This window comes from Rosa rugosa, chromosome 6, assembly GCF_958449725.1.
Source record: "Rosa rugosa chromosome 6, drRosRugo1.1, whole genome shotgun sequence".
NCBI lineage: Eukaryota > Viridiplantae > Streptophyta > Magnoliopsida > Rosales > Rosaceae > Rosa > Rosa rugosa.
Genome location: NC_084825.1, coordinates 30454154 through 30479067, shown reverse-complemented (window position 1 = coordinate 30479067; position 24914 = coordinate 30454154). Strand labels below are relative to the sequence as shown.

The window sequence follows — 24914 nt, the reverse complement described above, 5'->3', positions numbered from 1 at the left end:
TCGCGGAGCATCTGGGAAAAATCATCGAGGTCTACGTGGACGACATGCTAGTTAAGAGCATAAAGGCCGGCGGACATGTGGCAAACCTCAGGATCATAGTAACCATTCTCTTGGCCTATGGTATGCGCCTCAACCCGGAAAAATGTTTCTTTGCAGTCACCGCTAGCAAATTCCTGGGATACATTGTCAGCGAGCGGGGCATCGAGGCTAACCCAGACAAGGTCCAGGCCATCCTTGACCTGGCGGACCCTGAGTATAAGGTGCACGTCCAGTGCCTCCAGGGCAAGTTAACCGCCCTTTCTCGATTCATCTCTCGACTCACTGATAAGTGTGCCCCATTCTTCAAACTCCTCAAAACAACGCACAAGAAGGTCATCGACTGGAATCCAGAATGTCAGGCGGCGTTCCAGGGCCTGAAGGAATACCTGGCGGCAGTCCCTCTCCTCTCCGTCCCTGTCCAAGGAGAAACCCTATTCATATACCTAGCGGTATCCGCATCAGCGGTAAGTTGCGCAATTGTCCGAAGGGAAGGCCAAGATGAGCTCCCGGTTTTCTACGCCGGCAGAGGCATGAACGGAGCAGAAACAAGGTATCCTCCCTTGGAGCAACTGGCCCTTGCACTTATCGTTGCCGCCAGGCGCCTCCGCCAATACTTCCAGGCCCACACGATCCATGTGTTAACCAATCAACCGCTGAGGCAAGTGATGCAGAACCCTGAACACTCGGGGCGCCTCAGTAAGTGGGCCATCGAGCTCAGCGAGTTCGACATAGAATACAAACCAAGAACCGCCATGAAGGGCCAGGCAGTGGCGGACTTCATCGCTGAACTCACCGAACGTCAACCTGAACCCGGTGTAGAGATAGTACCCGGAGCGGAAGTGGTAACCGTCGGAGAGGCAAGTCCCCTCCAGTCGGATTGGAACCTACATGTGGACGGGTCCGCCAGCGCCAAGGCCAGCGGCGCCGGAGTCATCTTAACAGGACTCGGGGGACTGAAAGCGGAGTACGCGTTGAAATTCAACTTCAAAGCTTCAAACAATGTGGCGGAGTACGAGGCACTCATCGCCGGTCTGCTCCTCGCCATTGACTCAGGGGCTGACAGCGTCAACATATTCAGCGACTCTCAATTAGTCGTTAACCAGGTCAACGACAGCTTCCAAGCCAAGGACCAGCAGTTAGCGGCATACTTGGGATACGTCAAAACATTGCTAAAAAAGTTCAACTTTCACACCATCACACAAATCCCCAGGGAAAAGAACGCCAAGGCTGATTCACTGGGGAGACTGGCAACCGCCCAGCCGCATCAAAGTTCAGCGGACACAAAGGTGGAATGCCTTGACAAGCCAAGCATCACAAAGACCCTAGCAGAGATCTTCAACATTGAAATCAACCCCAGCTGGATGGACAAGATCACTGCATACAAGCGCAGCGGCACACTACCAGAGGATAAGGTCAAGGCACGCCAAATTCAGCGGAGAGCAACCCGCTACAATATCCAGAATGGCAAGCTTTACCGCCAGGGGTTCACTCACCCCAACCTCCGTTGTTTAACCCCGGAGGAAGGAAAGGTCGTGTTGGCAGGAATCCACGGCGGGGAGTGCGGAAACCACTCGGGCGCCAGATCCCTGGCCAATCGGACAATGCGACAGGGCTACTTTTGGCCTACGCTTGGTGAGGACGCCCGGCAGGTGTCAAGATCTTGCCACAAATGCCAGCAGTTCGCCGATCTCCCGCATGCGCCGGCGGAACCACTTTCAGTCATCATCGGTCTATGGGTCCACTCTACATGGGGCCTCGACTTAATGGGAAAATTCCCAACCGCCAAAGGACAGTTCAAGTACATCATTGTCGCTATCGACTACAACAGCAAGTGGATAGAGGCAGAGCCACTGACGGCCATCACTACCGCCAAAGTCATTCACTTCCTCTGGAAAAACATTTACTGCCGCTATGGTGTCCCACACACAATCATTACAGACAACGACACACAGTTCAACAATGAGGAGCTCATTTCATTCACCGCCAATCTGGGCACCAAGATGAGCTTCGCATCAGTCGCCCACCCCCAAACCAACGGCCAGGTCGAAGCGGCAAACAAGATAATCAAAAAGCTGCTAAAAAAGAAGCTCGACACTGCCAAGGGCTTGTGGGCGGAAAAGCTTCCGGAAGTGCTATGGGCCATCAGAACGACTCCATCCTCCGCCACTGGTGAAACACCCTTTTGTATGACGTTCGGAACTGAGGCCGTTCTGCCTGTCGAGGTAACTCAACCCACCGCTCGGGTCGAGTGCTACCACCCAGAGACCAACGACGATGGCATCAACCTGGACCTGGACCTCCTAGAGGAAAAACGACACAGGGCCCATTTGCAAAACCTGCAAAACAAGCAACGAGTATCGCGTTTCTACAACGCCAGAGTCAAGGCCCGGAACCTCCAACTGGGGGACTGGGTAATGAAGGAAGTCATTCCAGCACCAACAAAACTCCGCCCAACTTGGGAAGGTCCATACAAAGTAGTAGAAGTCGTTAGCCCAGGCACCTTCTACTTAATGGACAAGGATGGCGTCACTACGACCCACCCTTGGAATACCGAACACCTTCGGTATTACTACAAATAGTCATGTCGCTACCCAGGAGCATCTTGACTTAGCTAAATTTTTGTTCAATATTTAGCTAAGGGAAGCTACCCAACGGGTACATCCCCACTTTTGTTAACACTGACAAGTCAGTTATCAATGAAACGAGGAATTATTCAAACCATTGTTACCAAGTCTAGCACTGAGGGCAGCTGGCAACGCCAGCAATCGTCAGCGGACCACGTCCGCTACGTTGTGCACTTGGACCAATCTTAATTCCTTTAATATTTCATTGATTACAAAAGAAAATCTTAAGTCAAAACTCTAGCGGTATAGACATGTCATCACACAACGTCAAAAATTCCATACTTCATATATTCAGGGCTGGGACTCCCCACCCAAAAAATGTTCCTTACAATTCAAAAAAAAAAAAAAAAAAAAGAGTACATATATTTTCAGCCTCAGCGGCTACACAATCAAAACAGAGCACGTCCGGCATGTCAGGGGTTGGCCCCGGCGTCGCCTACTTCGGACTGCGGCGGCTGTACGCCGCTTGTTTGGTCAGTCCCTCGAGCGGTGGGACTTGGCGTCTCTATGGTCCCATCCACCGGAGTATGATACCCACTGCCTGAGCTGCCACCTGCTGGGGGACTGGGTACTGGCGGGGGTTTCTTCGCCGGCGCTACATTTTTTGCTTGCGGCGCCTTGGGCAGGGACGCCTTGGCCCAGTCAATGGCACCCTTCGCTTGCAGCATCTCGACATTCGCCAGGGCGCCGGCCTTCGCCGCTTCATTCATCGCGTTTTTGTATTCCGCCGACTGCTTGAAATTCTCCAGAGCGGCGGCGGCGGCTCGGCTTCCATCGTCCCTCAGCCGGGTCACCTCACCCTCCAGTCTCTTCACTTCCCCTTGCCTGGCGGCAGACTCCCGCTGCAGGATATCAATTTTCTTCTCCTTGGCGGCCTGTAATACCCCGAAAAATCCAAATTAAATTCCGTGGATTTTTAGAAATGATTTCACGATAATAGGAGCGAGTACGAAGCTTGGAAAAGTTGTGGAATTAGTTCGAACGATTTTATTTCGAAAACGAACGTTATTTAGGGGCTCGCGAAAGTTGTCTTTTTATACGTTCAAAATTTGGGAAAACTTCCTTCATGGAAGTTGTAGAGCTTGTCGATACGATCTCGTGCATATGTAGAACGCAATATTCGGAGTTCGTATGAATAAGTTATGAATATTTGAAAATTGGGAATTTTCTATAAATATCAAAAAAAAATGTTGACTTTTTCATTAAGGACGAAAACATGTTGAATTTGCGGAACAGTCCCCGCGTTTTCTCTCTGTCTCTCTTCAGAACCCTCGGGTCCCGACCGACCCGACCCGGCCAAACGACGGCCCTCCGACTTCCTCCGGCCTCGGACCCGGAGCTTTTCGAGGTCGCCGCCGCACGCTGAGCAGCTCCCCAGCCTCGCCTTGCTCCGCCGCTGCTCCAAAAGATGGATCGAAGCCACCCAGACGCATGATTCTGACCCGGCCGGAAAACCACTTTTCCGGCGTTGCATGGGCCGATCGTCCCCAGTTTCGTGATCTCCTCCTCCCCCTGATCATCCCTATGTAAGTCTTTCATCACGATTTTGAGTATAGACCGCTAGATCAAGGTTTGACTTTTTGGACGCCTCTGATTCAATCTAGGATCTGATCGTGCGACCGAGATTAATCCAACTTCAACGCTTGATCTAGGACGATCTAGACCTTGTCTCAGAAAAAGTCAGGTATTAAAGTGGTTCAATTCTGTATTTTGAAGAAGTTTGTAGTTGACAACTTTAGCATCTGAAGTGGTTAGCCGGCGTTGACCGCCGCGTTGACCGCCGTCTGTCCTCCGCATGTGGCGGTGCGTCGGACCATATTTTGAGTTTATATTATCTGGGCGATGATCTATGCATCCATACGAGCGTTTTGATATATTACAAGGTTATGTTAGAAAAAGTTGGTAAATAGTGGATTTACGTTTTTACGTTACTATTTACGGTTTTTACGTTTTATCTTCGGTTTACGATCTACGAAGATCAGACCATCGGTTTTACTTCAAATTTTAATATGTTGATCGTATGACTGTCCCGGTGACTTTGTGAGGTCACGGGCGAAGATCCGACCGTTGGATCTTCGTATATTTGAGGAATAGTGATTCGGAAGGCGATTCGTGAGAATCCGACCGTCGGATTTTCATATAATTTTGTGGAGATGTTAGTAAGGGCGATTCAGGAAGATCTGACCGTTGGATCTTCGTGATAATTTTGGAGGATGATCCTAAGGGCGATCCGTGAGGATCCGACCGTTGGATCATCATATAAATTTGATCTGACCGTTGGATCATCATTAAATTAGAATCCGACCGTTGGATTTCTGTATATGTGTGGTCTATGAATGATTTCTAAGTTAAGATCGTGTTTGACTAGGTGGTTGATGGATTGATTGGTGAACGATTTCGGATCGTTGTTTTTGAGCTGTTAAGAAGACGCAGCGGGAATTTAGAGGTGAGTAAACCTCACGTGGTTCATATTACGAACCGAATAAATTTAATTACCTTATTTTGTCGTAATTGCGTGAAAATATTTATGGAATAAATATTTGTTTTAAAATCATATGGACTTGATCAACTACGGTCCATGGGTAAGTAAAATGATTTTTACTATACAAATGAATTTCTCGGTTTTATTGCATGTGAACTATAGTTGGTATTAGTGATTATCCCTGAGCGGATAATTACGTATATATATACTTACGTGATTATATGTGAATGGTGTGACATTGAAAAGTGTGGAATTGGGATGATTAAATTATTATGAATTGACATGTGACTTACCATAATTATATGTGATGAACATGATTGATGAGTTCTTGTTAATATTCATGATTTACATTGGAGGATGTATAGAGTTAGAGAATGTAGGGTTCTGAGGATGAGGTGTCCGAAGTTCGACGGTTAAGGATAACCGGAGTGTTTGTGTGCTGAGGACGGGGATGTCCAAGGTGCGACGGTTTATTATTAACCGAAGTTGTGTGCTGAGGACGGGGATGTCCAAAGCGCGACGGTTTATTATTAACCGAAGTATATGGTGCTGAGGACGGGGATGTCCAAAGCGCGACGGTTTATTATTAACCGAAGTATGTCGCATTACTTGCACCTAGGCCAAGGTGACTGGTAGCGATGTGGTTAGAGCTCTAACGTGTTATTGGGATGGACCAGAGTGGTGTTATGTGGGTTGGGTGTTTACAGGACCAGTGTGGTGTATTGTGATTTGAGGATTGTGAAAATGTATTCCTTGTGGTTTTCCATGAGTGGGTTGATGTCTCTTTGCAGACGTAATACTGTTGAATTTTACTTGAATTGTAATTTAATAAAGAGTTAATTACTGTTTACTCCCTATACTTATAGGGTTTCATCGTTTCAGTCCCTGACCTTCGAATTTCACTTAAAAAGTCCCTGAACTCCCAATTTCCTCCTAATTGGGCCCTGCCGTCAAACTCCGTCCAAATTGACTGTTAAATTGCTGACGTGGCATCCATTTTATGCTGAAATGCCTATTTTACCCTCAATTACTTTTTTTCTTTTAATTTTTTTATTTTTTATCTTTCTCTCTTTTTCTTTTTTTTCTTTTTCCTTTTGACCTCTTCTTCATCCATGGATCCGCAAGACCCAATGCCCCTGAAAACCCACTTCGTCTCCTCCACCGATTCTCCCGAGTTCACTCACCTAACCACCTCCTTGACTCGCTCCGCCATCATTGCCCTCGACGCCGAGTGGAATCCCCTCCGCCCCCAGCACCCCACTTACCCAACCGTCCCTCTCCTCCAACTTGCCTGCAAACTCGACCGCGAACTCGCCGGCGACTCGATCGTCGTCGTCTTCCTGCTCGACTGGACCCTCCTCCAGATCAACTCGCACCTCCAATTCCTTCGACGGGTCCTTCTCTGACGATCGCGACCCGATCTTCGAAGCCCTGAAAGCCCAAGACTTCGAGAAGATCTTCGGCGGCTCGGCCAGGTTCTCCATCAATTTCGAAGCTTTGAACTTGGATTCCATGTACGGTGGTGGTGGGCCCACTGATTCCTCCTCCAAGGTCGCTGATTCTGGCCCGGTGTTGCGGGGCTGAAGAGCTCCGCTGCAAACAATATTTTCTCCTTGACAGTGACGTCCCCGCCGCCGCGGGCAAGTGATAGTAGTGGGTTTGATGACCTTCTCGATGGGCAAGTGATTGTGTGTGTTGCAGATCGTTTAGGGAAGACGACCTGTTGTTTTTGAGATTCAGAATCAAATGCATTGAGCTCGGGAATTTGAAGGGTGCGGGCCAATGAGAAAAGACGACGACTTGGTCAGAACGCGGGAAGGAATGCACGGTAGTTCTATGCATGCTCAGCATTCCAACTCCGACCGGCGGATTATGGAACCCCCTGGCCCGTCCCTCAGAGTATTTCAAGTTTGGAAAGGAAACAATGTAGGTCTATATTCCTCTTCAGTTTCTCTATTTAGATTTAAGGTTTTTAAGTAAGCTGGGATTGGTGTTTGGATTTGCGAAAAGGTACAATGTGTCTCATTTTTTTGCAATTTTTCTTTTCTGTGCAGAAATTTTGCTTCAATGGCAGACTGATATTTGGTCCGGATGCCAAGTCATTGATTCTTATTTCTTACTGTGTCGCTGATTGTGGTTCCGGTGATCTTGTTTTGTGCTTTTGTTTCAAGAGGACTAGTTCGTATTTTCCCCTACCATATTGGCAATTTTATCGTGGCTTTAGCTGTCGTATCCACAGTCTGTGTGAGTTCTTTACATGACTTCTTTACCGATTCCCGTCTATATTTGTTGGTTGAATTGGATTCCTTTACATGATGAATTTTCGGTTTTGGGCAGTACTAGTGTGGAGGTTGAATTAATGGTTAGTTATGTGAATGTTGCACTGTATATTGTGCCTCAATTTTCATGGGCTATGTGTTGCACCGCCCAATTCCCCCTCGTCTCGCCATCCAAGACCGCCGGGAGAAGAAGATAGAGAGAGAGCTAGGTTTGTTTTTGGAAGAAGATGATGGAGATGAACAGAGGAGAGAAAACCTGGAAGAAGAAGAGGTAAAAAGAAAAAACAGAAAAAGAAAAAAAGAAAGAAAGAAAGAATAAAATTAATTTTAAAAAAAAAGAGTAAGTGAGGGTATAATAGACTTTTTAGGGGGGAAACCACTGCCACGTCAGCAAGATAACGGAGTGTTTGACGGATGTCTGACGGTAGGGACCAATTGGGAAGAAATTGGAAGTTCAGGGACTTTTTAGGTGAAATTCGAAGGTCAGGGACTGAAACGATGAAACCCTATAAGTATAGGGAGTAAGCAGTATTTAATCCTTTAATAAATCAACAGTTCTTTCTTGTTTACTCATACTGGCTGTAAAAAGCTTACCGGGTTTTGTGTTGTTGCAACTCCCGGTACACTATTCAAATTGTGTAGCGGGTAATCCTACAGGACAGGAGAACCAGGACGGTGATCGTGCGGTTAGAGCAATGGTTATAGTTTTACAGCAATTGTAATAGTGAGGCGAGTTAAGCTCATTTGAGCCTTACAATTTGATTTGGTGGGAGTGTGCTGTAATAAATAACTTGAGGATTTGGGTTATTGTAAATTTGAGAGTTGTGAAGTGTGGTTGTTTGTGAGAAAAAAATTCAGGATGTTAGTTGTAATTTGTTATTATTCATGTTTCGGATTTGAATTGATTATTCAAAATTCGGGGCGTGACACGGCCACTCGCTCTTGCAGCAAGGCCTTGTCCTGCTCCAGCTTTGAGACATAATCATTTCGTTCTATGTCCCGCTGGATAGCCACGTCTAACTTGCCTCGAGCGTCCGCAGCGTCACAGTCCGCCTTCATCAGGCGTCGCTCCACATCCACCAGCCTGTCCTTGGCCTCCGCCAGCTCCCTCTCAAGCCTCTTAACCTCCTCCCGGAGCTGTCCCTCAATTCGGGGTTGCTTGGAGGCCGCCAAGAACATTTCGTTCAGCCCCACCGCCAGGTGCCCAAAGGCTGAGCTAAAGGGCGACTGCTCGATCGCCGTTGGCCGCGTCATCCCTGCCAGACCGCCGAACCCCAACCGCTCGCACAGGTGATAGAGAAACTCCCGCTCACTGTCGGTCATGAACTCGGTGAAGGCAGCGAAAGAGTCCAGATCGCTCACGGGCATCTCTCTCTCGGCCGTCACAGGGGCCTTCGACGGGTCTTGTCGGCTCTTCTTCTGCCTGTGGACCTCGAGGGTCTCGTCATCATCCTCCTCCCCGGCCGAATCACACTGGCGCCGCCTCCGCAGGATCGACCGTGTATCTCCAGTGGGCGCAGCCCTGGACCCCTTCGGCGGTTGTCTCCCCACCGCAGTAGCGGCAGCCCCCACTGGCGCCACGACTTTTTCTCTCTGTGGCCCACGTCGAGTGGCAACCACTCTTTCCTTCTGCGGCACGCTAGACGATCCCTTTTTTCCCCGGCCCGCTTGTCCATCCGCCTGCACGCTGGGCAGACCGTCGGCCCCTAGGTGAGAGTGGTGCGGCATGGGCAGCGTCACCGGAACCTCGGATGCGCTCACCTCCAGCGTCTCCGGGTTCACAACTGTCATTTGGGCCGCCTCGCCTGAAGCATACATTGCCTCCAAGAAGTTGTCTAAAAAAGTGAGGTCATCGAGCAGAGAGAGAGAGAGCAACATGTACTAAAAAAGTGTTCGACTTTGAACAAAAAAAAAAGTTAATGGCGTATAGCAACATTTTCATGCATGTATTTTCATTTTAGAAAATGAAAATAGAGCCAAAATACGTTCGACGATCTATTTCTCAAAACGTGAAAAATAAAAATAGAGAATGTTTTCAACTTTTACTCGGAGAAAGTGAATAAAAAAAAAACAATTTGACGTTTTCATTTTTTCATTCTCCTAGTTTAGAAAATATGAAAAATATTTTTTTGCACTAAACTATTGAACCATTTTCAAATTTGGATATGATAACTTGTAACTTTAGAGCGGTAACCACTGCAGCATAGTCAGTCTCAATATCAACGTGATCATAGCCTTGGAGGATAATAAGTAGAAATGTGGTTCTCATAGCTTCTAGCTCCATCTATAGAGCCGATCTAGCATAGGAAAAGGGCATTGCAATTGTAGCTAAACACACACCGAGATCATCTCTAATGACAGCACCAATTCCTCCCTGCCCAGACGCTTTATGAGAGGCCTTATCTATATTCAGCTTGAGTCTCCCACTGGATATGATAACTTATAACTTCAAGTCGAAGACTGATTCACTACACCAAATAGTTGTAAAACAATGATCACCTTGGTGCACATCTAATTTTTTTTTTTTTTTTCTGAATATTAATTTTCTTTTTATTTAAGTGAATAGTATTGAAAATGAAAATACTAAGGGTATTTCTTGGTTGATCATTTTAGTCCCAAAACTAGTTCTTGAATTGTTGATTATTCTATTGGTCTATTGAGTTTTTAGATACAGATAGTTTATTTCACATTAATCATTATTGTAGTTTTGAAATTTCTATCATAATTAAATATTGTACAACATCTTCACATAGAGCTAGACAAAGAGAACACATTAATCAAATTAGCTCACTCTTTGTAGTTTCTAGCTTGTTAATTCCACATTTGATATTGAAACTACCCATTTTAATAAATCTCATGTCATTTTTGAATTTACTTTCTGGGTAGATTTACTCTAAGGCCTCATTTGATTCGGGGATTTGATGTTTTGGGAAATGAAACTGATTCACTTCATGTGTTTGGTAAGCATAAAGAGATGAACGAGTTTCCCAAATGAAAGAGAAAAGTGGGTGGAAAATGAATCCTCTGCATCTAAAGGCCAAGTCGCATGCGGCGCCGACTTTGAAGGAGTGGATTATTGATCTTGTGGATGTGTTGTGTGCAGATCAGATTGATTTTTTGTTCATGGCTCTTTGGTCCATTTGGACAGAGAGAAATAAACTAATCTGGGAGAGGGGTACGTTTCAACCCATGCACATGATTAGTTGGTGTGTTAACAGTTTGACTGAGTTCCAGAAGTACCACCCCAAGGCTACAAGGAAGAAGAAAAGACCACTGACTAAGTGGGAATGCCCTCCACTAGGTAGGCTGAAAATTAATATTGACAATGCATTCCGAGTTGAGAATGGAGCTGGAGGTATTGGGGTGGTGATCAGAGATGAGTTGGGCATAGGGTTGGCAGCTATTGCTAGGCCTTTTCTGCATGCACACTCAGCTATTAATATGGAAGCTGAGGCGTGCAGGGCTGGTCTTTTTCTTGGTATGCACCAAGGCTGGACGAACATTGACATTGAGAGCGACTCTACCCTTCTGATTGCTGCACTCAATAGTAAGGAGGAAAACCTTTTGGAGGTAAGTCGGGTTCTTGATGATTGTAGAGATTATATGTCTGCTTTTCAATCTGTAAGAGTTCAGCATAATTACCGTGAAGCAAATGGTGTGGCAAATAGACTTGCCCACCTTGCTAGCTTATTTTCCATTTATGATGTTTGGTTAGATGAGACTCCTGCTAACCAACCGAATGAGACTCCTGCTAACCAAACATTTTATCGAATGATCCTAAATTTTGGAAGAACAACAGGAAGGTACTAAGCTACCGAAAGTATACTCATTCGGTTGCAAATCAAAATCCACATTATCCTTCTAAGAATTCCAAATCCTTACAGCTGGGAGGCCTCCGAGCGGTGCAGTTTCCTTGGTCGGCGACATCAGTGGTTGTTCTGGGGATTGTTTCGACTGCTCATTTTGAGGCAGTAAGGCTCCGATTAGCTGCGGCTTTTGGCAGAGGCGATAGAGGGTGTGGACTCTGAGCGCGGTGCGTTTGTGCCAGGTTTAGTGACGTCGAGTTTCGTAGCGGCGGTAGTGGCAACGGGGTTCGGCAGTCGATTCGAAGAGGACAGCGGGGACTTGAGTTGAGTTCGGGTCGAGTCGGGGGTTTCTTCCCAGACTGCGACGATGGGGGAGAGCCGAGGACGACCGCCGGAGGAGTGGACGGTGCGCTGCCCTCTGGCTCTGATCAGAATGACCTGACTGAAGAAGGGAAGGAGGTGGGTAATGGGTCGTGGGCCCTGTCTGGTTAGGCTGCAGAGCGGCGGGGAGAGAAGTGAAAAGCAGGGTGTGAAGAGCGGCAGAGTTTTGCTTTGTGAGTGGGAGAAGGTAGTCTTGTAGTTAATAAAAAGTGGAACGTAGTATTGTAGTGAAGAAGAGTGATGTGCTCTCTTCCATCTTCGACGACCTGCGTGTTGGTTCTTCCAAAATTTAGGATCATTCGATCCAATTTTTTTTTTTTAGGAAAATTGTGTGAAATGTCAAATTTAGCCTTTTAAGTGGGCCCACTGAATCAGTTAGTTGTTGCCAGGTCATCGTTTAACGTTCGATTTGGACGGGAACAGTAAAAATTGGACACTGTTGATTGAAATTGAAAGTGTAGGGGTGTTGCTGATGAAATTGAAGGGGGAGGGACTGACATGATGTTGAGTGCAAAGTCCAGGGTACTAAACTGAAATTTTTCCTAAAACTAATGGCTTGCAAACTCTCCTTGCTGCTTTTCTAAATAATTGGGCTTGGGCACTGGGCTCCCATGTTGGGGCCTGATTTGGTTTATCCTAGTACTCTTTTATTTCGTTTTTATGTTACGGTTGACTTAAGTCTCTTACGGTTTTATTTTGTTTTTTTGGGTATGGTTTAGGTTTTAATCAGTCCCTACTCTTTTGAGCTAGGGTTGTTTGGTTAGGTTAGATTTAGTGGTTGTGCCATTGTTATGGTTTCATATCCAAGGACTAGTTGTTTTTAAATTTCGGTATTTTCTTGCTGTCAATGTAATGGAGAGACGCCTCTACACGTATACTGGTAGTTTTGGTATATGGTGTCGGAAGGGGTTAGTCTCTTCTTGAGGTTGGTTGTAAGGATGTATCGACACTCCTGAGGTATGTTTTGTCTGTAGGTTACAGTTGAGCCCCTATTGGCTCATGGTGTCTGTAATCGCTGGTTCTATATTAAGGGTATGAGTGAGTCCTCTTCTCTAATTGGAGTAGTTAAGATTTACAGTGTCATCCCCGTTGTTGTAACTTCTTGGATTAATAAATTGCCTTTTTTCTCAACAAAAAAAAAAAAAAACACACACACACTAATAACAAATATTCCACATTTGTAATTTCTAGTTTAATATAAAAAAGAGAATAGATTAATCATTAATATATATTATTTAAAGTTGGAAACAAAGTTAAAAGGGAGTTGGAACGGCTCAAGCAGACACTATAAATCATCGGCCTTTACTCGTTTAGTAGAATTTCGAAAGCAAATGATGCAGAGGCTCAAGGCAGCTGTATTGGCCAGACGCGGCAGCCTTGGCAGTTGTCGTTTCCTCCCCCATTGCAGCAGAAGAGGCCTCTGCTCTCTCCCGGACACTGCCCTCAACGATGATCTTGATAACCAAGTCAATTTCTCACCACCCTTTTCTTGTATAATCCTAACGATAATGTTATATGAGCTCAATTATGTGAAAGACTCTCTCTTTTTCTCTGTTTCAGGTATTGGTTGAAGGCAAGGCTTGGTCCAGAACTGCAGTTCTCAACAGGCCTTCAGTGCTCAATGCTCTCAATTCTGCAATGGTGTGTGTTTTTCTTTCATAAAGTGATTTTTTTTTTTTTTCGTTAGTTTGATACATTTGAATTGTTAGATAATGTAATGCTTGGTTGGGTTTTGTGGGTATATATGACCTTTTGGCTAACTGGCAGATACCCAATTACTAGAATTGGATATTTTAGTTGTTATCTGATTCCAATTTGTTCGTTCTGACATTTGATTATCTGGGTGATTTGTTGTTTGCTGCATTTAGTTTCTTTTGTTGGTTTGGGATTTTGGATGACACCCATTTATGAGCAGTCTGTGGTGATTTTATAGGGGCTTAGATTGCAGAAACTGTACAGAAGTTGGGAAGATAATCCGGATGTGGGCTTTATTGCATTGAAGGTAATTCTGTTTCTCTTTCGCCCGTTTTCAACTAATTTGGTTCTTTAACATGAGCTGCTATTCTTTTGTCCAATGCTGAAGCTGATGTTGCTTGGTTTTGATTATACAAGTGGTAACTTATAGAAATTGGTTTGAATTTGAAGGGCAGTGGCAAGGCATTTTGTGCGGGTGGAGATGTAGTGTCTCTCTATCATTTGATAAACGAAGGTAGAACTGTCATATGTATGACTTTGTTAAGACCCAGATAGCCAATTTCTTCCCTTCCAATAAGCTAGTTCATAAACATATTTCTATGCCATGCATGTTTTTATATAAGAAAATTGGCTTTATGCAGTTAGCTGAGATGTACACCAAAGATATACTTATTTTTGATAATGGGCTACACTCTTTTATTGGAAACTCTGTTTCTTTGTTTGTGACAGCCCTGCATTTGCTTTACTGTTTGCAGGGAGAATGGAAGATTGTAAGGAGTTTTTTAGGGCATTATATCCTTTTACGTATCTCCTGGGCACATGTTTAAAGCCACATGTGAGTACTCATAATTCTTGTGTGTTATTCACAGTGCTGTGAGCTTGTTTTGTAGTGACTTTATCAAACTGTTTTTTCTTTCTTTCCAATGAGTGTGCTAATGCATCTGTGGCTCCTTTTTCTTTTCTTGTGTTTCATTACTTGCACTCTTATAACGTGTTGTGTATCACACCTGATGGTTGACCAAATTTAATGCGGTTTTCTATGAGTTAGTCCTTTCTGTTTGGATACATGGCCTTAAGATTAAGTTGAGTTCTGTTCTGGATGAATTACTTTACATAAAGTAAGGCACTAAGAGTTGAGGAAGGGTTATTGTGTATGTAAAAATAAACTCAAGTGGATTGCTATTGTATAACATAGGGTCAGTCTAAATTTACTGCTGGGTTTTCTTGACAATGTCACTGATGATCTCCATGCAGGTGGCTATCTTGAATGGCGTTACCATGGGTGGCGGTGGTGGTGTCTCAATCCCTGGAACATTCCGCATTGCAACTGATAAAACCGTATGTAACATGGATCCTTGTACATATAATTATCCTTTTGTTCTTCTTTGTATGAGGATATCATCAATTACTTTGCAAAATCTTCCTAATGTATTTTTGACTTGTGAGTCGTGACTTGAGCAATTACACGAATTTGTTTTGTACACTAAAGCATTTGCATGACTAATCTCTTTTGATTTGAGCATATTAATGTAAGGAGCTGGCTGAGACATTGTTGAGGTGTTTGGGAATAATGTAATGAGATCGAAAAAGCTCAAGTATTCTTCAGGAAGTCTTTAAATAAAGTTTCAGATATGCTTGAATTTATAAACTGGTTCTTATGTCGATGAGAAGGGAAACAAAGTGATGAATAGCATAGCTTAGCTAATGAAGAATGAATATGGAAGGGGTTTGAATATCTCTGAGCACAGTCACATGAATTGAGTGCTACACCTAACTACCTTTCCAATATATGGGCCAGTATAGGTTATGGCTTTTGTTAGCTGCCCCTCTCCTTAAAAAAAATGGTGGATGTTTCTTGGTGTAGTATCAATTATTATTATTATTTCTAAATAGATAATTGATTGCAGTCTAGTAAGGGGTTTATGCTGTATGGGACTTTCTAAGAATTTCAGAATACGTAGAATGCTTCCCTTTATCTACAATTTGCATAATGGACCATGACAAGTACTGTAACTCTGCATATCATGTTAATTATGAAATGAAACCAACTGAAACTGTTGATGATATTCCCCTTTATTTTTTTTTTCCATTTAATACATTTGTACTTTAAAAAACATGCTTATATGTCCATTTCTCCCTGCGTGAGTTATGTTCAATCAGTGAAAACGTTATTGCTATACTTCTCATTTTTGCTTGCTCACAAGCTGGCTCTGTACTTGTGACATTTTTGTACATAGTTAAAGTCTCGTTTGCTCAGAATGATGTTGCAATGTTAAAGTTTAATTGTTACTGCAGTAGGATTTCAACTTTTTATTCAACACACATAGAGAAGCCAGGCCAAGCAGTTGATATTTCTTCTGCTTTATCTATTATTCATTAGGGAAAGAAAAGTGTATTAGATTGGTGACTTGATATCATGTCATTGCAATTTGCAGGTTTTCGCTACCCCTGAAACTCTAATTGGTTTCCATCCAGATGCTGGGGCATCCTTTTACCTTTCACATCTACCGGGTCACTTAGGTATGCTTGCATTTTTTGATCATGTATATGTTTAACTTGTATTTTAGATAATCCATTTGTAGGTAAAGTAAAAAGGAAAGAAGATAAAATAGGTTATATGGCAGAGTTGTTTTCCGATGGATAGAATATGTATTTTTAGGTTAACAAAATCATTGGAATGTTGACACATATATTTTGTATATGTTTCCCAAACTCCAAGATTATTATGGAAAATTCTTTGGAGATTCTCGCAAGGATTAACGTCCATGCTGCCCTTTTGTGAAAATGACTGATGTTGCCTTGAGTCTCCTGAGTTTTTGAGAATGCATCTAGAAAGTATTTATGGAAAGAGTGATCTTTTTTTCTGTTGAAAGGGAAAAGAGTGATCTTTAGAAGCTATTAGAATTGACATTACTATACCTCTTCATTTAAGACGACTCTGAATGTGCTTCAGCTAGTACTTCTGCAGGACATCTTTCTCTTCTGACCTTTAAGTTGGTCATCTCTAGTTTGCTTGCTCATCTCGGATCTAGTAGTCATCTTTCACTTTTCTTCTCTTTGTTGACTTAGTTTTTCTGCAGTGTTCTGTAATTAATTGCCTACTATTTTTGAAGAAAAGCTGAAGAAGATTGCAATAAGCATTGCAAAACAACTGTTCAAGCGAATTGGTCATTAATCATTCAATTTTTGAAGTCTAAAGTCTAAACATATTACATATCGCTCGCTAGTGTACTTTATGAGGAATTGAGAGAACTGTGCTGCACTTGGTTTTTAGGCCATTGTAGTGTCATTTTGACAAAACTTTTAACTGCTATTAGAAGTCGTTTTTCTTAGAGGAAGAAAGCTGATTTGTTTACATTGGTAATATTTCAAGGCTCCTGATGGGAGGTCCTCTCTTGTAAAGTGCTGCAGAGAGATTGACAACCCTTTCAAATTTCGTTGCTCATGTCTGCTCTTGTTTGTAGGGGAGTTCTTGGCTCTTACAAGTGAAAAACTCAATGGACCTGAGATGCTTGCTTGTGGGCTTGCTACACACTATTTGCATAGTTCAGTTAATTTCAGAACCTTTTCCGCAATATACTTATAAATACTTTGGTCTATCTTTTTATATAATTCTGGTGTAATTTGTTTCTTTTATAATAGAGGATTCCATTAATCGAAGAAGAACTTGGGAAGTTAGTCACTGATGATCCTTCTGTCATTGAAACTTGTTTAGACAAACATGGGGAACCTGTCCATCCAGATAAGTCAAGTGTGCTTCACAGGTTTGTTTTATGAAAGCCTTCAGATAGAAATTCTAGTTCCAAGGGCATATACTTGTCCTAAAATTCTAACTCGGGACAAATTTAAACATTTAGTGTTCATTGCAGAAAGAACTTCATACTGTTTACTATTTAATCTAATTGAGGTTATTAACGTGTACTTTCATGTTTGGGTTTGTCTAGGATTGAATTACTTGATGAATGTTTCAGCCATGACACGGTTGAAGAGATTATAGATGCCTTGGTAAGCATTTATTGGTTTTGCTTATTTCTCTAGTTGTTATCGAGTTTTAGGAAGTCATGGTGTTTTAACTTTCTACAATTTTTATTTATTCTTTATTTTTAATTCTATTTTCTTAAGTAAAGTATATCACCCATGAGATATGTGTGCAATCTCTCTATAGAAGTAAGAACCAATTTAGAAATGAGGTAATGCGATCTATTTCAAGAAAGATTTATGATCAGGGATCAATTTTCTAAGGTGCCTATCTAAGTTCCTACATCTGAGATGTGCCTGCATGGAAAACAATCTAAAAGTTCTAGATGACATACTGAAATCTCCAGTACACTGTTCCTTTGAAATATTTGGCACCACTGAAGCTCAAAATTGTTTAGCTGTTACTTTAGAAGGCTAGATTAGATGCCTTGAGCTGGTAGTCTGGTACTAGTATTTGTTTGGAAAAAACTCTTGCAGTGAATGAACAGGCTGAAGTGCTGATCTTATCTTGCCACAAACTTGAACTCCTTCACCAACTATTTAGCTACCTTCCAGAATTTTGAAAACACCTTCATTCAGTTTCATTTTCTGTAGTGACGTACAAAGTATTTTTCTTCATTTTTTCTTTTCTTTTGGTCCTAATATGATGATGTGCGCAAGTTCTTTTTGAAAATTTCTTCTAAGCTTGAAGGGATAGTTAATAAGCATTATCACTTTGGGCCCTCTTTGGTGGAATCTGATTGCTTGCCTTAAATCTATACTTAGGAAATTGAGGCAGGCAGAACAAAGGATCCATGGTGCATTTCTACTCTAAAGAGACTTAAAGAAGTCTCGCCATTGAGCTTGAAGGTTTCCCTTAGATCTGTGAGTTTCTGTCTCTGAGGGTACATTAGACCTAAACAGTTGTATTATAAACCTGAGCTGACACTTCGTTAATAATTGACTCAGATAAGAGAAGGAAGATTTCAGACCCTTGATCAGTGCTTGGTCCGTGAGTATCGAATGTCCTTACAGGGAATTTCTAAGCAGATTACCGGTGACTTCTGTGAGGTATGGTATTCCTCAATTCTTTTTTATGTAAGACTTTCATGTATTTGTGACTGTATGTCGGTTGGTGTCATCATCAGGGAGTTCGGGCACGACTAGTCGAAAAGGACTCAGCCCCAAAGGTATCTTCTTTTACCATTGAGGCAAAGTAATTTTTATTTTTTAATTTATTATTATTTTTTTCTGCCAAGAGGGGTTTCAATAATTTAAGATTTTAGTAATGCAAACAAGTGAAACAGGAAAGGAATGGAAACAGGATCCACATTGTTTAACCGCAATGAGTGGCGATAATATAATCCTAACTTTGTTATCTTTGTATTGGTATCTACATTGTCTATCCATAATGGTGACAGGATCCTGTTATTCAAAATATGCAGTGGGATCCTCCAAGTGTTGAAAAAGTAACCAAAGACATGGTGGATCAATATTTTGTCCCTCTTAGTGAGTTTGAGCCTGACTTAGAACTACCAACAGAGTCGCGAGAAGCATTCATCTGATTGCAATATATTGTCCTCTATGATTTCATGTTTCTGAAAAGGTGGGTAGATTCCAAAGTCATATTACTAGCAGTTGCCTAAATGATATCCTTTCATGTTGAGAACTAGAAGTAATGAAATGTAGAGTTCAGCAGAGCTGCTGGACTATTGCAAAGTTGATCCTCACTTCTTTCCTCTTTCATTCCAACTTAATCGAACTGCCTCAACCACATGCCAATAAATGGTGGGATGACCGAGCTAAGGAAACTAAAGAAGTTCAGAGAGGAAAGAGTAAGATCACTTATAAATATTTTGTCAAACACTATTGAAGTTCCCAACTAAATGGATGAATAGCTTACCATCCAGAGCTTAATAACATGCTTGTAGGCTTTTGCTGGTTATGAATACTATTTTACTATTTAGTGCCAAAGATCATTGTTGATGGCATGTCCATATAACAACCTGAAGCTTTTCATTTTTTTGACTTCACATTTTACTGCACGGTACAAACATTAGAAGAGGTTTTGTTCATGTACCCAATGATTCCTTAGTCGATGTTTAGTGTTAGATGTTCTTGGATGCAGATCAAAAGTTGTAAAGAACGAGGCAAATACACATTTGCCTCATTGCTTATTTGGCTTATTATTCTTCATATTTTGATTTACATCCAAGGACAATTAAACATCACTAAGAAGTACATGAATGAGACTGAGGCAGAAGACAATCTACTTGTCAATCATATTACAGGGTTCATCTTCGAGTCTCACCCAAGAAAGAAGGGAGTCCATCTCAAGAATACAACTCCACACACTGCTCATTAGATTCAATGATCACTTGTTGAACCCTAAATTGGGTCTCCATTTTCTGAAAAAAAAAAAAAAAACCAAAAAGTGGAGAGCACTATATAAGCTTGAGCAATGAGCAAAAACCATGGTTTGTATGTTACATCACTAATTGATGGGAACCTAACAACGGATCTAATATGGATAAAACCGTCCATCAATATTTATTTTATTTTATTTTTTTACATTTTTGTCTGGAATTTAAATTCAGAAACTAATTTTAGGAAAAAAAGATTTATGTTATTAAATTAAATGAAATAATGTTCATCTGGTAAGTAATTATTTTAAAGAAGTTTCGCTCGACCACCATTGAATGTGACTCGAACTATGTGAACAACATTGATCAAATGACTATAACTAATAAGCGATCATCATCTGTAATACTTATATTTTTATTTTTATTTTTTTAAAATAGTGGCCAAGTGAGCTATCATTCCGGGCTGAGACCAACTTGGGTATGGCCCCAAGGGATGTTTTTCACAAGATATGGATTGAATCTAGAGACCTTCTATTACCAAGAGAAGCCCTGCAGCGTCCGCCTCATTTGCGGCCTAGCATGCTTCCACTAACCAACCCTATTAGATTTTAAGTTTTTTTTTTACTTATTTGGTATTACTTTAATAAAATTATTATTTTCTGTTTATCCCTTTTCTTTTCTCATTAGAAATGGATTTTTACTATTCAGATTATATAATACCCAAAACCAGATGGTTCCAAGATTTTTGAAAAGCCAGAAACACCTGCTTCGGGCATTTAGGGCTTGAAAAACCCCCAAAACCCAGCCACATCATCATCATCATCTCCTACCTCTCCCCCCCTCTTCGATTCTCAACCTCTGCTCTACATTATACACCCTCTTCTTCTTCTTCTTCTTCTTCTTCTTCTTCGTCGCTCCCAATTTCGATACCCAACCAATCTCGCTTTTGCTAATTTGCTTACTTTGCTTTGGTAACTAAACAATGACGACTCGAATTGCTCCGGGAGTCGGAGCCAACTTGCTCGGTCAACACTCCGCCGAGAGAAACCAAGACGCCACTGCTTACGTCGGCAATCTCGACCCTCAGGTTCCTCTTTCTCTTTCTATTTCTTGATTTTCTTTACAATTAGAACTCTGAGTAGCTAGGGTTTTGGCATTGAGTTTGTTCCACTCGGGTTGTTGATTTTTCTCTGTTTGATTGGTTTTCAGGTTAGTGAAGAATTGCTGTGGGAGCTGTTTGTTCAAGCTGGCCCTGTTGGTATGTACCTGATTCATAAAGCTTGCTTTCTGCATTTAGATTACTCTATGACCTGTCTATTTATGAAAATTAATGAAATTGAATTGATTATGATCTGTTAGAACTACTGATGGAACTGTATGCTTAATTTCGTGCAGTTAATGTGTATGTTCCCAAAGATAGAGTTACGAACCTGCATCAAGGATACGGATTCGTGGAGTTTCGAAGCGAAGAGGATGCTGATTATGTAATTTTTCGTTTTCTCAAGTTACTGTATGGCTCTCTGATTCCTGTTAAAGATTTTGTTTCTGACTATAAATTTGTTGTTTTGACTGTTGTGCAGGCAATCAAGGTGCTTAATATGATCAAGCTTTATGGAAAGCCAATTCGAGTAAATAAGGTATGTAATTCTGTTTTTCCTAGATGTCGTTCTCTGTGTGTTCTGTGCCACATAGGAAGGTAGAAATTCTAATTAAAAAGGGGCTCAGGGAAATCATTCTGCTTCATCTCTCTATGCCACATATCCTTATTAGTAATGATATTCTGATTGATTGTGTGAATTCTTTGATTTCAGGCTTCCCAAGATAAAAAGAGCTTGGATGTAGGGGCAAACCTTTTCGTCGGAAATCTTGATCCTGTAAGTTGTTCAGCCTGTCTCAAAACCCAATTGATAATACTGTTATGAGATCAGTTCTAATCTTTTTATTTTTAATTTTTTGTAGGACGTGGATGAGAAACTTCTCTATGATACTTTCAGTGCATTTGGAGTCATAGTTACAAACCCAAAGGTACTGCCTCAGCTTCATCTTTCATTTGCTAATATTTTTATGAAACTTTTCATATCTTAAACTTCCTTGCAAAGTACTTTTCTTTTAGGGATGCTGTTTTCTTCATTTCTTGCTGTATACTTCAAAAAAGAAGAAATAATTGAGTTTAAGAATCTTCTAGTCTAGTTCAACATGTTTGAGATTTTAATGGTTTTGAAATTCTTTAAGCGCATATAAGCCCAATTTTGTAGGTATATGAAATTCTCTGCTTTCTTTTCACCAAGGTGTATTTTTATTATAAGAAGATACTTGCATAGTTCTGATTTTATTTGGAGGGCAATCATGCAGGATGGGTCTTGTTGCCAGTTTCTTTTGTTTTCTGTGCTATCTTAAATGGTGATGCCCATATGGAAATTGTACTGACATATTGTTATTTCTCTTTTCTAGATAATGAGAGACCCTGAAACTGGGAACTCCCGTGGATTTGGCTTCATTAGCTATGATTCCTTTGAGGCATCTGATGCAGCTATTGAGGTACGTCCTTCACTGTCCTTTATTTTATTTTATATTTGGTTATTAGCTGAAAAAGTACAATTACATGGATGAATAAGTGCATTTAGTTATCAACTCCTAATAAATTTGAAGATTAGTTTTAACTATTTAAAACTAAGGTTCTACTCATATGTACAACTTTAACATCTAATATTCCCGAGGCTTGAGGCAAATATATTTTGTTTTGGTTTTGAAGCCTAAAGTTGAACTGTACATGCATCTACTGATATTTCTTCATTGTGTAATGCTATGCTTGCTGAAATGGTGGCTTTTTCATACAAAGTTTAGTTAGAGTTTGATTTCTTCTCCTTCTTTTCAGGCAATGAATGGCCAGTATTTGTGCAATCGTCAAATAACAGTCTCATATGCATATAAGAAAGATACTAAAGGGGAGCGTCATGGTACTCCGGCAGGTGAGACCTCTTGTTTACTGAGCTCCTGCTTTTGTGTTGGTCTGATGTTATTATTGCTGGTCAATCATTACTCATTACTAATTATTGTAATTACATTGCAGAGAGAGTTTTGGCTGCTAGCAATCCTACATCTAAGAGCCGGCCTCACACACTGTTTGCTAGTGGGCCTCCAACACTTCCCAATGGTTCTCAGGCCAATGGTACCATGGGTGCTCCAGTGCCTCCGCGTCCCTTTGCAAATGGCGGTGTTGGTCCAGGTCTGATTCCGCCGCTTCGTCCACAGCCCCCCCAAGGTATGGCTTTCCCGCCGATGCAGATGGCTGTTCAACCAACTTGGCAAGGTCAGCCTCAACAACCAGGTCAACCAATGATGCCTCCACCGCCAATGCAGCAGTTCAGACCTGCTCCCCCGAACATGCCGCCACCCCCTCCACAGGCAGCTCCAGCTCCTCCACGGCCGCTTCCACCTCCTATGGCTATGGGCAACCAACAACAGATGTGGCGGCCACCACCTCCCCCTCAAATGAGGCCTCCTAACATGCAACACGCATCAATGCCGCCACCTCCCCCACTTAACAACCCACCCCTACCGCCGCCACCTATGAGTTGAATAACCTGAACTAGAGTGGATAACAATGGTATGGGATGCTTGTTGTTTCATTTTTTTGCCTACTATAGAATTCGTAATGTCTAAATTAGTTCAAACATGTTGAAGTGATTACTGACTAGAGGCAGTTTCTTTGTCAATGCATGTCAATCTCTACAATGGGGTTTTCGAGAATAGAAATTCTAGTTTAGAATTCCTACTTGAATTCAGACTCCAACTTTGTTCGGTTAATTCATGATAACTCCCAAAGCTACTAAAAAGATTTGGATGGAGGGTTTTTCTTCACACCAAAGAAACCCCAGTTCATATCTTTCATGTAATGGTGATATGGCAGTTTATTTAGCCAAATGGAATCGTCTAACTATACTACACGGCTCTTGCATATAAACAAATTGTGCATTACACCATCACATGACAACACCTAGGCTCATATTGCACCTTGTAGTCTACAACTATTATATGCTGTACTTGCTGGTATGGTTTGATCAGCTAAGGGTTCACAATTTTGTGCTCTAAGGAACTAGGATGTATGATCCCTGTGATCTAATTTTCTGGGTTTGAACTACCTATTTTGTCTCAGAATAAGGATTAAACTAACACGTCAGTTTTCTAGAGAATATAATTCATAATTGTGATGAATACATAATCTTTCAAATGGACAGATAGCCTAATGATATTTGTTACATAATTGTGATACATGGAGATAGAGAAGCCAACTCAAATGCATGACTGCAAATTTCAATACAACAGTCAAAGAGGCCTTGTTTGCTGTCGCTTTCTTCTCTGCGAGATTAGAGAAAGAGAAGAAAAAAGCACAGCGGCCATAGTGAGAACCTTGCAGCCTCTGCCTCTCCAACCACGGAGCTATCAATGCGGTCACTATTCATCAGCTTCTGCTTCTGCAAGTGTCCCGTCAGGCGCACCCTGCTCACCTACTTCTCTCTCTGCTGTTAAAAGTATACAGATTAGTTCCAGTACATCCACATATAGTTGAGTTGTGATGCTGCTAATGAATTGCATAGATGAGTCAACTGTTTCTTCATCATCAGACTCTCCAATCACTCTATTCAAGATATCTGTCCGACGAGCACAGTATTGTCTATTTCTTTGCTGCTGGGGTCCATCGGAGAGGAAGGACGTCCCTGGCATTACCTCATAGAACTCGGACAATATCCACCAGTATTACCAATCACCTCCTCGTTAGCGTGTTCTTTACCATCAGAACAATTAGCATATCTTCTGCAACTGTTGGACTCGTCTTCTTCCTCGTGCACAATCTGGATTCCTCTCTTTTACCTCAAAGCGCATCTCGTGATTACTCCAACAGTGATATGATCATCAACTTGCAGTCGATTCCCAAACTTCCAATGGCTTAACCATATCACGTCTTTTTCATCACTTGGAATTCTGTAGCATGACGGGGAATAGATCCACCTCAAAACCTTGCTCTTATTCCGAACTTTAATTATTACCGGTTCAGGATAAGTTGTACAACTCTTCTTTGCATAGACAGAGCTGATGTTTAAGCCTCAGATGTTGTGATGGGAAGTAAAGGCACAGTAAAGGATATTGAGGTTTCTCTCCAGTCTCCACTACTTGTACGGCTGAACTCGCCCGGAGCCTCGTTTACATTTTCCGGAAGAAATGTACTGAATATGCTGTATTCATAGAGTCCCTGCAGCATATGTCAAATAGATTTGCATGGGAAGCAC

General features: G+C 42.0%; 3 protein-coding genes and 1 long non-coding RNA gene across 6 annotated transcripts; all 4 read left to right on the top strand.

Annotated features, from left to right (window-relative positions):
- The first annotated feature begins 6138 nt into the window (after nucleotides 1-6138).
- LOC133713732 (uncharacterized) lies at nucleotides 6139-7428 on the top strand. Its single transcript, XR_009848221.1, has 2 exons — nucleotides 6139-7071; nucleotides 7200-7428. It is a non-coding gene; the product is annotated as an uncharacterized LOC133713732 (long non-coding RNA).
- Nucleotides 7429-10415: 2987 nt separating this feature from the next.
- On the top strand, nucleotides 10416-11234 carry LOC133716573 (uncharacterized). Its single transcript, XM_062143267.1, has one exon. It carries the CDS (start codon nucleotides 10416-10418, stop codon nucleotides 11232-11234), a length of 819 nt encoding a protein of 272 aa, XP_061999251.1.
- Nucleotides 11235-12877: 1643 nt separating this feature from the next.
- On the top strand, nucleotides 12878-19249 carry LOC133714375 (3-hydroxyisobutyryl-CoA hydrolase-like protein 1, mitochondrial). Of its 3 annotated transcripts, none has more exons than XM_062140476.1 (14): nucleotides 12878-13077; nucleotides 13172-13252; nucleotides 13545-13613; nucleotides 13757-13820; nucleotides 14062-14141; nucleotides 14561-14644; nucleotides 15742-15826; nucleotides 16771-16851; nucleotides 17022-17070; nucleotides 17251-17311; nucleotides 18050-18148; nucleotides 18233-18334; nucleotides 18412-18453; nucleotides 18685-19249. In XM_062140476.1, exons 1-14 carry the CDS (start codon nucleotides 12943-12945, stop codon nucleotides 18826-18828), a joined length of 1176 nt encoding a protein of 391 aa, XP_061996460.1. In that variant the 5' UTR covers nucleotides 12878-12942; the 3' UTR covers nucleotides 18829-19249. The 3 variants fall into 3 exon arrangements, with proteins under 3 accessions (XP_061996460.1, XP_061996458.1, XP_061996459.1); XM_062140474.1 differs by having other exon boundaries at nucleotides 12879-13077; nucleotides 16771-16856; nucleotides 16949-17070; XM_062140475.1 differs by having other exon boundaries at nucleotides 12881-13077; nucleotides 16771-16856; nucleotides 16949-17070; nucleotides 18709-19249.
- A 1100-nt stretch (nucleotides 19250-20349) lies between these two features.
- LOC133714376 (uncharacterized) lies at nucleotides 20350-23407 on the top strand. The gene is made up of 9 exons (XM_062140477.1): nucleotides 20350-20713; nucleotides 20836-20884; nucleotides 21022-21110; nucleotides 21207-21263; nucleotides 21438-21500; nucleotides 21586-21651; nucleotides 22078-22164; nucleotides 22502-22595; nucleotides 22697-23407. The coding sequence occupies exons 1-9, from the start codon at nucleotides 20609-20611 to the stop codon at nucleotides 23203-23205; spliced, it is 1119 nt and encodes a 372-aa protein (XP_061996461.1). The 5' UTR covers nucleotides 20350-20608; the 3' UTR covers nucleotides 23206-23407.
- Nucleotides 23408-24914: the final 1507 nt, after the last annotated feature.